General features: G+C 35.2%; 1 protein-coding gene across 3 annotated transcripts in view; it reads right to left on the bottom strand.

Annotated features, from left to right (window-relative positions):
- LOC149577531 (defensin-like protein) overlaps positions 1–11,252 on the bottom strand; it is a 250,124-nt gene extending 238,872 nt beyond the window's left edge. For 2 of the 3 annotated variants that reach the window (XM_089824261.1, XM_089824265.1), the window contains exon 1: positions 10,728–11,183. In XM_089824261.1, coding sequence (XP_089680387.1) covers positions 10,728–10,803 — 76 coding nt within the window. In that variant the 5' untranslated portion in view covers positions 10,804–11,183. Of the gene's footprint in view, positions 1–10,727 lie in introns of all 3 variants that reach the window. The other variant, XM_089824254.1, reaches the window with a different exon arrangement.
- Between the last annotated feature and the right edge of the window lie 784 nt (positions 11,253–12,036).

Here is a 12,036-nt window from a genome sequence, read left to right as displayed (position 1 = left end):
AGTTGGGCTCTTAAAAAAACCTACCAAGAATTTGCAAACAAAAAAAAATTCTGACCCCAAAAATTAGGGTTTCGAGCCAAAAAACTAGTCGGCGGATTTGAAGGTCAACGCAACAAAAAAATGGTGTTTGCAGGTCTGAAAAAGACGATTTTGATCAGAACAGGGCCATTTTTGCCTGAGACAGCATAGGCAAAGAGATTTTAGCATTAAAAACTGTGATTTCACCCTCAAAAATGTTGTTCCTTGACTGCAGAAAAATAGATGCCAAAACTGAAACCCTAGCTTGCGATTTTCAGATATGATGAGGATCCAAGTTGCAGAAAAACAACCTCCAGATCTGCGATTTTCAGCAGCTGAAAAATGACAGTGAACACACAAATTCTTCAAAAAATGGAAAACCCTAGACGGGTTTTTGAGAAATCGCAGAAAAAATTCCGAAAATTTTGAAGCAAATAATTTCAAAAAAGAAATTACAAAATTTTTGAAAAAACTTCAAGTATTAGCTCTGATACCATATTACAGAAGTAATTGGTAAAATACTTGCTTGTTATTAACAGAGACCAAGAGGTCAATTTATACAAAAGAATAAAGCGATGTTTCCTTAGGAAACTATCAAAAAGAATAGAAATATTCTATTCTAACAGATAAAGCTAAAAAAGTGAAAGCTAACTAAAGCTAACTAGATATTTACAATAGATAACCATTAACTAATAATAGACGACTTATCTATTATTGTAATAAAAACTCCACTTCAAAAATTGTGGAAGTTTCCGAAAAGAACTCAACGCTAGAAACTTTCCAACTCGCCTTTTAGAAACATCTCTTAAAGTCATTATTATAATAATATAAACATTATTATAATAATGCAACTCAATGATTAATAAAAATAAGAGCTCATGCAATTATTACTTTATTAACTGCAGGTGACGACCAACTGCTAAAGCCACCCATTGCACTGCCAAAAATAGCAACTGCCAAAAATAGACTTACTAAAAATAGTAAGTCCACAACTTGAGACCCCCAAAAGACCATGTCAGCTCACGAGGATCACTATGATGAGCTAACTCCATCCACTGTGTTGACCTGCCAAAATCGAGGACATTACACTCAACCCGAAGGGGAACTTGATCCAAAGGGGAACTCAGTCCAAAGGGAATCTCCACCCAAAAGGGAACTTAATCCGAAGCGAAACTCAACCCAAAGGGAGTCTCGACCTGAAGAGGAGCTCGATCCGAAGGAAAACTCAATCTGAAGGGAATCTCGACCCGAAGGCAATTGCTTTGATACCACTATAGTGTTCCAATCCCTCGCAATTGAAGATGTGCTTCCTCTGTATCTTGATTCTGTCCCCATCCAGTAGTTGGAGGGTATTGTACAAAAAGTAGGAAGTGTACAGTGTCTTTGAGCTGTCCGTATGGTACAAATGAGTTGGTTGTACGATGTCAGGCTTTGGTCATATGGTGTTGTAGGGTGGTCATACGGTATGGAAAGTAGGTTGTACAGTATTGGGAGCGGGGGTCCTACAATGATGTTGTCATAGTCTATATGGTGCTAATTGATGGATCTGTATGGTTGCTAAGTAGATGGATCTGTATGGTTGCTAAGTAGATGGATCTGTATGGTTACAACTGTATGGTGTATGGGTAAAGGGTAACGGAATGTTATCACTTTGCTAGAGTATTTTACACATCCATGCAAGAAAGACAAATTGTTACCAATAACTATTGCCAATGATTGCACATAGAGAAATAACAATAGCATTTCAGATTTGCCAGATACAAATGATAGATAAAATGCCGCTCTGATTTGCCAGATCCGAGTCAGGTAGTACACAAACAAAATAGGGTGAGGGTTGAATACCACCAAAACTGGAAAGCCAAGTAGGGAAGATCTCTCTCTTCCAAAATGGCGAATAACAGAGAATCCCAATAGGAATTCGCAGTACAAATAATAAACCAAATCGCATGCATACTACTACCTACATGTCGTGCTTAAATACCCTTCAGAGGAACTCTCAAGGGTTTACAAAGATAGCCAACAGCAACACTTACAGAAACAATTAAAAATAAAAATGGGTCCGAGATATACTAAATCAATCGGAACCACAAATACAAATATTATTTACTCAGGCCCCATATTAATTAATTAAAGTAACTAATTAAAGATCCTTCTATTATATTATTTAAATTCTGGGACCAATTAATTAATTAATTTAATTTTAATTATTACATTAAAATTTGGAGACATGACACAATTACATTTAGAACTCTTTGAATTTTCATGCCTCAATGCATGTCGAATGACACATGTCATTACTTTTAATATTACAATTTAAATGTAAGTGTCCTTTTTAGCTGAAGGTGACAATAACATAATAACGTCCATATTTCCAAAGATAAAGATCTCTATCGCAGCTACAATCTTCAACATGGTTATCTATTATCTATAGCAGCGTTTGGATGCAAGAAGCTATGTTGAAGATTGTTGGCATTTGTTGACTTGAGGGGTGACCAAATACTGCTGCAAAATAACATCACTTCCTTAACCTTTCAACGCCTAGTTTGGTGTTGCAATTCCTTGGGTTTGCCGACTAATTTGGACACCATTCATATATAGGTTCCTATTCAATTTTATGAATTATAAGAGAATTATTTGTAATAACTTGCAAATGTTAAAATTGCAAGTCTTTAGTTCTATACTGGCATTGTGTTGTCATTGTAAATGGTTGCAAGAATGCACTATTATTGTTTGTAGCAATGCCTAGTGGATGTAGGTGCTCATTGGGATGCACAGCAAGTGTTTGCCTTAATGTCTATTAGCTGTAATAGACTAATAGTTAATTTGAGTCATGTATATTTTGTCAAAAGTTTAAAACAGCTAGTGTATCATTCCTACAACAACCTCGCATTGCAAGCAACATTCAATAACCTCATTTGCAGCCTATAAACTTAAGGAACACAATCTAAAATTAATACAGTGAGATAAAGTTTGCATGATAAGTGTTTGACAAAATGTCAAACAACTAGAATCAAAGGTAGAACCGATTGAGGTTCTTTACATTATATTTTACTTTATTATTATTATTTTTATTAAATTCTATTTCAAGTAGGGATGTTACAGAAGAGTGAATGAATCTTAAGGGCTCAATATACGAGTAAGGTGGTGATATTGACAGCACAGCATAGTGCTCGCATTAATAAAACCTTGACTAAGGTGGTGCTATGCAATGGATGGTAACCATCAAACACTTGAACCAGCAGTGCACATCTAGTCACGGTGGTCACTCACATAGGAAGAGAAGTATACAGGGTGTGACTGACTAAGATGGTTGTGGGTTCTAAACACCAAGACTCTGATGGCAATAAAATTGGATCCTGTTTATGTACAGGATTGGACCAAATCTAAAAGGAAGCTATGTAGGAGACCAAAAGGTCAAAGGTTGGGAGGTACAATTATTGATAATGCTCTTCCTTGCCTAAATGAAAATCGAGGTCAACAGCAAAGAAAGGAATTTCCACCTTTACAAGTTCTTTAATTTCATGTATTCTTAGCTATTTAAGTTAATTACTTTCCTTTAAAACTAAACAATAATTAATTTGTTAGTAAATTCATTATCAAGTGAAGGTAGTTAAATATATATTTTTTATTTTTTATATTGAAGTTGGTTAAGTTAGTTACTAGAAGTTAACGTATTTGTGTGCTTAAGAGGTAGTTCATTGTTGTTATATTGGTTAATTGAAAACTTTCTATTTCATGAAGGCAAAAGACTATAGCACTACAGTAACTTGTGAGCTCGTGTGGGAGGTCTTGTGTTCGAGTCTACTTGAAATTAACACATAATATTAATTAATTACAACATATAATAATAATTAATATAGGCTTCGGCCTATTACTTATCAAATTGAGGAGTTAGGTTTTGCCTACACATGGGGCAAACAGTATCAAAGCTTAAGTTAAACATTGGACCTAAGACCTCGCCACCCTTTTACCTGGTAAGTCGGAACTAGCTTGTCGGTGCTCCACACGATGTGGAACCAACAAGCTTCACGGATAAAGGTCCTTGACCCAAGAGTAATTCACCCTTTTACCTAGTAAATTGGAACCAGCTTGTCGGTGCTCCTAACGATGTGGAACCAACAAGCTTTGCAGATAAAGGTCCTTGACCCAAGAGTAATTCATTTATGGATGACCAAAAACCATGCAAAAACAAATTTTGTTGATTGTTCACTTTTTTGATGAGACAATAATGGACGCTACCCAATGATTTCAATATGAGAGGAGCAAGCAACCTTCAAACTAGAAACAATTGACACTTCATATAAATTGGATTGATTTCCAAACATTAAATATAAATAAGAAAGTTTCGGAGGAACGAAATAAAAATAGGTCACAAAGATTAACAAGACCATCACAATATATATTCTTTGGTTTTATGTTAGGGCAAGAGAAGCCCCTCACCAATGTTGATAGTGAATCTTAGGAAGGAATATATTGATCGTTGGGTAATTAGTAATGCAAGGAACTAAAATCCTAATTCTTTTAAGAAGAATACTGTAAAACCAATAGGATCAAAAAGTACAAAGTAAGACTTCTAACATTGCGACAACTCTCCTATTTTTTGAAGTTAGAAGCTCATCTAGGGCATAAAATGTCATTTCCAGCTTGTTTGTCTTTTCCAAAATCATGTTCTTCAACCCTATGTGTCATTTCTGGGTATGTGTGCATATAATTGCAACTCCTCAAGCACTTACAAGTTTGAATCATTCAATCTTGTTGCTAAATTTATGCACTTTGTCTCTCCATCATCGGTATTTGTCAAGTATTTAATCTTGACTTGGATATGCATTCATTTCTCAAAAAGATTGAGTCAAAATCTTTGCCTATATAACATCTTTTTGGGGATCTTTCTCAAAATTTGAATATCTTTTGGATTTTTTTTCAGATTTTTTTTCAGATTTTGGGAAAAACTTCTCTTGTTTTCCCAAAAGAGATAAATTTTCTTGTGCAATTTTAGGGTCTCTTTCTTGTTTATATTTGTGTTCATGTATATTAATGCAAGTCTTCCATTTCTTTTTCGGTGCATGCTATTTATTTTGTTGTTGAATCCTTCTACTTCAGTCTAAATTCTCCAAGTTGCATATGCAATAGTTTCATCTCACTTGTATATGCATTCGGGAATAAAAACCTGTTCTAAATTATGAAGTATTCCAAGAAAGCAAGTCATTTTCCCATTATGCAATACAAACTAAAAAGCCCACTTTCAAGCGCATTACATACACTTTTCCCATTGTTTACAATGCTGCAAATGCACTTAGAAATCTTGTTTCTATGCATTAAGTGCGTTCTAGAAAACTTGTAAGGGGACATAAAAAAAACATTTGAGTATATAACCTTCCCATTTGTATATGCACCTTATTTACTCACTCAAAGGTTGGTGTCCATTCATATGCAGTGCTTCTAGAAAATCTCGTTTTTTATTTTTTCCCCTCATTTGAGGAGTTAATTTTGTCTAAAATCTCTCACCCTTTCCTTGCTCAAAGGCTTTTCACTCATATCCTATACACAGTCTTCCAAATCTGCAAATTTCTAGTTTGAAAGACCATGTTCTGTCTTTTTTCTGGCAACTACAGAACGACAACATACAAAGAAAGGGATGAAAGACAGAATGATTACAAGTATAGAATGTCGAACACAAGTTCACTACTAAAAGGGAGGAAGGGGCTGAATTATTAGTGAATATACCTTGGAATTAATTTCAAAAGTTAATCCAAATCTTCTTCAACTCAATTAATTTTGTACTTTAGTGCATTAAATGAGATTGATAAGCAAATACAATGAAATCAAGAAGCACAAAACACAATAGACAACAATATGGGGTTGAAACCCAATGTAGGAGAAAACCACAATGAGAATAAATACTAGGATCTACCTTCCTAATCCAGCCTAACGAGTCTTCAATCCAACTACAACTTTTAAAGGGACCGAACTTTATGGAGTCTCCAAACCCCCTATACACCACCAAACTAACTACAAAGTTTTAAGGGTTAGGACCCTAAGGAGCAACAACCCCTCTCTTTGAGAGCTCTAACTCTTTTACCACATGAATACCTAACTGAAAAACTTGAGCATAAACTCAACACCACTTAGAACACCAACTCAACATTAACTTTCAAATGACAGGAGAAACAAATATAATAAGTTTGAGAGTCATATTAGCCCAATAATAACTCTGTGACTCCAATTATAACCAATCTAAAGTTCTGATCTAAAATGCCAATTCTCTCCTCTTGGCGTTGGGTGTTAAAGCAAATGCATCCGAGTGCGCGGATGCTTTTGGATTCTACCTTGACGCTCCCAGGAAGTGCATCTCGCACTTGCGCATACTTGGTGGACGCGTTATAGCACCTCCAACAAGCATCCATACGCCTGGGATGCGCTTCCTGGGAGCATCTAGGAAGCATCTTGGCGCATCTGGGAAGCACCCACAACCAAGATGCCATTCCCATGCCAATAATCACTTAAACGCTTATTTAGCATGTGCTTTATTATTATTTTTAATTCTTTTTTGCTCCTTGCTCCTAAACCTAAAACGGCCCTAAAAGAGACTATTCATTGTTCATTCTTCTCATTTTGTATGCAATTGGGCTCTCTTCTCATTTGGTCTCCATTTTGGCATTTGAAAGCAAGTTCATTATTTTTGAAGAGGATCATTTGTAGGGTGTCAGATAGATTCTATAAAGGCCTTCTAAGCATCTAAGGTAAGTATTTGATCCCATTCTTGAGTTGTTTTACTGATTCTTTTTTTGAGATGATGATGAATTTTTCAAGTCTTGGAAGAACTTTTACAAGAAAAAAATCTAATTTTTTTTAAAGAAATGAAGAAACAAGTTTAGCTATCTTTTTTAATATTTTTTTGTCATATTTTTGCACTTGTATGCTTGATGTTCATAGTTTATTTCTAATTTAATTTTTTTTATTTTCTTATTAGATTCATAGATTTTATTGTGCAAGAATGGCCACTACCGGTAGTCAAAGTTCAGCAATGGGGCAAGGTGAACGAAGTGATAACTTCAAAATTGATGTAGCATCAGAAGTTTCAGGAGGTGGGTCATACATTTGGAAATGTAATGTATGTCATAGTAAACCATTCAATAGCTCATATTCTCAGGTCAAAACTCATCTTATGGGCCTTGCTAGTAAAGCAATAAGATTGTGCAAAGGAAGCAAAGATGGAAAAAAGGATCAATGATGCACAATTAGCATGATTTATAAAAGAACAAAAAGTTGTTGATCATTTCGTTCACAAATCAAAAACAAGTTTTTATCAACCTTCATCTAGAAAGAGCAAAATGAAATTACCCGCTGATCCTGTTGTATCCTCTAAACACTAATTCTTGCAAGAACCTGTAGGTGGAGACAAAGAGAAAGAGCTAGAAGTTATTGCCCACAAAAGAGGTCCATTTGATTCTACATTTAAAATGGAGGCAACAGAGCTTGTTGATCAAGCAATTGCATGTTGCTTTTATGCCAGTGGTCTTCCTTTCAACTTGGTAAGATCACCATATTGGAAGCAAATGGTTGCAGCCATCAATAAAGCATCGGCTGATTACACTAGTCCTGGGTATGATGAGGGTGTGTACTACTCTTTTACAAAAAGAAAAGACTTCTATAGAGAAAGCTCTTCCAACGATTAAAACTTCTTGGAAAACTTTCAGTGCAACTATTGTGGCTGATGGATGGAAAGATACAAGAAACTTTACCATCGGTTAATGTGATTGCAGTGTCCCCCAAAGGGGTAATTTTTTTTAGTGCAATTGATTGTGAAGGAGAAGTTAAGGATTCACAGTTCTTTTCTAGAATTCTCATTGAGGCAATAGAGATGGTGGGTCGTGAAAATGTGGTCCAAGTGGTCATAGACAATGCCAAATATTGTAGGGTTGCAAGTGCTTTGGTTGAGAGTCGGTACGATAGTGAGAATGTAGTCTAGGTAGTCACGGATAATGCCAAAAATTGTAGGGGTGCAGAGGCTTTGGTTGAGAGTCAATACGACCATACTTTTTGTACACTGTACACTCTCTCAACTTGATCATGCAAGAAATTGGCACCTAAATAGCTTGGGTGAAGCAAATATACCAAAAGGGAGAGGAGATATAGATGTTTGTGACAGATCACCATGTCACAATCCATATTCATAGCATTCTCCAAGTTGTAGTTGTTGAAGGTAAATTCAAAATTGCAATTAGTAAGTTTCATATATTTATATAATTTGAATAAGTTTTATGATCATGTTCAATTATCAAATTGTATATAACTTTGCTTAATATTTAATGACATGTTGTTTACTTGCTTAGGTTGTTGAGACCCAATTTACATCTAATACTGTTGCTATGAGATGACTCCTCAAGGTGCAAGGGGCATGGAGCCAAATGGTTATTTCTAGCCAATAGAGTATATGGAATGCTTCAAATTCAAAAGAGCCCAAAAGATCAAAGTTTTGGTCTTGGATGACGGTGGGCTTATGTGCAATTTGTATTGGATTTCACCGAGCCTATCATAACTATGCTCCACTTTGCTAATACAGATTCAGCTTTCTTGGGGGATGTGTATGATGACATGGACACCATGGTAGAAAAGGTGAAGCTTTCTATGCAAACACATGAGAATGACCCCACAAAATGTTAAGCCTTATGCAATAAGGTGGAAGCAATCATTCATCATCGTTGGGAGAAGATGACTATCCCATTGCACCTCCTTGCATATGCCTTATTTCCAAGGTACTATAGCCACAAAATACTTGCTATACCAAATAGAGTTGCACGATATGCAGATGAAGAAGTTGCTAATGGGTGTTACAGTGTATTTGCAAGACTCTTCACAGATGATGAAATGCACAAAAAGGTGAGGCTAGAATTTGGCTTATTTGCTTCAAGATCAAAACTTAATCCATATGCAATAAAGGACCAAAATGACATGGGCGCTATCAAATGGTGGTACATGTATGGTCTACCATTCAAGCATCTACAACCTCTTGCAATCAAGATCCTCTCACATGTAAGTTTTGTTTTGTTTTTTATTTACCAATTGTATTCTACAATTTAGTGTTTAACATTCTTTAATTTGCTTTTCACTTGTATGTTTAATTTTAAAAACACTACCAAGTCGCAAGTTTTTCTGATGCTGAACGGAATTGGAGTACATATTCCTATATCCATTCAATGAAGTGCAGCTGACCGGGCTCAAAGAAAGTTGAAAACTTGGTTTATATACATAACAACTTGCGTCTTTTGTCATATAAGGAGGATGGATATAAGGAAGGGTCAACCAAGCTTTGGGATGTATCCCCTGAATGTGCAAACTTGGATGCAGCGTTACAGGATCTTACTACAATCACAGAGGATGATGATGATAGCATCATGGCACGTACATCTAGCACAAGTGGAACCATTTTTGGTTCAGATGATCTTGAAATTGCAAGTCTTGCAGCAGTTGGAGATGATAAAAATGTGAATTATTTTGAGAATCCTTATGATTCTGAATGATTGAATTTGAATAGTGACTCTTGACTCTTGACTCTTGATTGATCAACATTGAATGATGAACTAAGTTTTGATTTTGTAATAGTTATTTCAATTTGTACATTTGTCTTTGTGTTTGTGAAGTTTGAAGTTAAACTATTAATGATGAAGTATCATGCTATGAATGGTTTATTTTTGTATATTTCTTTGCATATATATATAGACGCATCCAAAAAAATCGGCGAATCTGATTATCACATACTCATCCACATCAGCATCAGCATTGGCAACTTAGATAGAAAAAATTAATGCAAAAGTATGAAAGACAAAAATTATTGTATTCATGAAACCATGAACTTCCTTTAATATCAGCATTTAAATTTTTTAAAATATTTCTAAAAGTAACAAGGAACTCCAGCTCTATTTTAATTTTTTTAGAAGCCCCCTTCCTTATGACCCCAGCCTTAAAGAATCCAGAATTCTGGGTAATGAGCCCTTTGAATAACATATTCATCTTCACTTGTGTTTCTACATTTATCTTTCCTGATATGTATTTATTTTTCTGATATTATTCATTTTTCTGCAGGAACAGGCAAACTTTTGAGGCTTCACCTTTATAAGATCGCCTAGTTTCAACAAGTGCGAGTAAACCATTCATTCACATGAGAGATAAATGGTTAAACCCATAAAAATCTTATTACATTGAATATAGTTATTTAAGATTTTAATTTATACAAATTATTTTCTTCTCCATATGTTCATAAAGGCGTGAATTTCGCTATCAAAACACTTCAAATGATAAAAGCCTAAAGCCCCCTCCAACTGAGCCTGAAACACACAATTCGCTTTTAATTGGCATAACCAAAACCCTTGTCCCCTGAGATCATCATTAAAATTCACAGTAGAACTAACATAAATTTTAAATCCTATTAACTGCGTTTCGGACAATTATTTTAAAAAGGGGGGGCTTTAAACCACGCATGAATTTTAAGCTACTGAACAGAGACACTTATCATCGTTACTAAATTTACACCACATTTGAAATAAAACATAAATTCTCCCTCCTGCGAGTTGCAGTCCGGAATACTAATTTAGAAACAGGGAAAGGCAATACCAGAAACACTATTGCTGAAATTTAAACATTGCAAAAGGAAAAACAGAACTTTAAAGGAAGAAATAAAATGACGTTGTGAGGAAAGAAAAAATATGTACATGGAATTTGTGTGAGGGCTGCAAACTTGTCCGTGCAGTTATTCCCGCAGGGAGACGTCCATTGTTGCGGAATCATTTTAGTACTATCTGGAGAGGGAGAGGGGAAAATATGTGCACAGAAAACCAACCCTCTAGCCTTCGCGCTAATATAACCAGAAACCCGTAAAAGGAAGATCAATGAATTGTTTGATGTACAGTTCGCCCAGAACTGCAGTAAAAGATGGAGCGGCAACACTAAATGTTATGACAAAACTACAACCATTACTACGTAGTGCCACACTGGTTTCGAGAAATTGAAAATGGAAAAGGAAAAACTTGTATCAATTTGAATGAATTAAAAGAAGTGCACTAAAAAAACACATATTAAACTGTGTTCAAGCGCCTCCATTGGCAAGGTTCCAAGGTGTCACAAGTTCATGCTGAACTTTTAGAGTTCATTTTTAAGAGGTTACAAACGGGAGATTAGTTTCATTTCTAGGAATTTTATCAGAATTCACAAATGTGTTTATGTTTGAATGTTGTATTAGTTAAGAGTAAAATGAAGTTATGGAAATTGAAATAGGAGGGAATAAGAATTTTATAATTTTGAGTAAATGTTAATTTTATTAAATTAAGATATGATTTAGAATGAGTTTTATTTATAAATTAAATCGAAAATATGTTGTTTTATATTTGAAAGAGTGCAAATTTAAAATTATATAAATGTTAAAGGGCTTTTGGTCTAGTGGTGAAGTTGAAAGACTTACAAAGAGCCTACCAGGGATTAAATCTTGTTGAGATAGATAGATAGATGGATAAAAATTTAACGTCCACAAGGCTAAAAATAGCCTATGGGACAGCAAGACAACTCAAGCAGACTTAAGTAACAATGTTCGTTGCTTGTGTAGGATGATGATGAGTCCACCCAATTGCTCAATGTACTCTTCGTTGAATAGGTTATGCCAAGAACTGTCACATATAGTGTCCGCAAATTTATCTCTACTACTCTTGTAGGCTTCACATTCTAAAATAAAGTGTTGTTCAGTTTCCACTTTCCCAAAATTGCAAAATCTGCAAATTCTTTCTTCCCAAGCCTCCTTTGGCCTCTTCCAACGTCCGGTCTCACAACGAAGTTGGTGAGAGTTGGTTCTCAGCTGAGCAATAAGAATTTTAGCCCTCCAAGAAATGTTGGCTCCTATGTATGCTTTTTGGAGTTGATCACAAGCGGGGTTGAACTCATTTATATAATATAATTTCTTCCTTCCGATCTCGCTTCTCCAATTTCTCTTGTAGAATTTCTCCATGACAAAGATCTTTATTTCTTTATTAT

Source organism: Cupressus sempervirens, chromosome 1 (genome assembly GCF_028749045.1).
Source record: "Cupressus sempervirens isolate cs-2001-9-10 chromosome 1, ASM2874904v1, whole genome shotgun sequence".
NCBI classification, from domain to species: domain Eukaryota; kingdom Viridiplantae; phylum Streptophyta; class Pinopsida; order Cupressales; family Cupressaceae; genus Cupressus; species Cupressus sempervirens.
The sequence above is the reverse complement of the archived record's forward strand: the minus strand, read 5'-3'. Positions and strand labels throughout refer to the sequence as shown.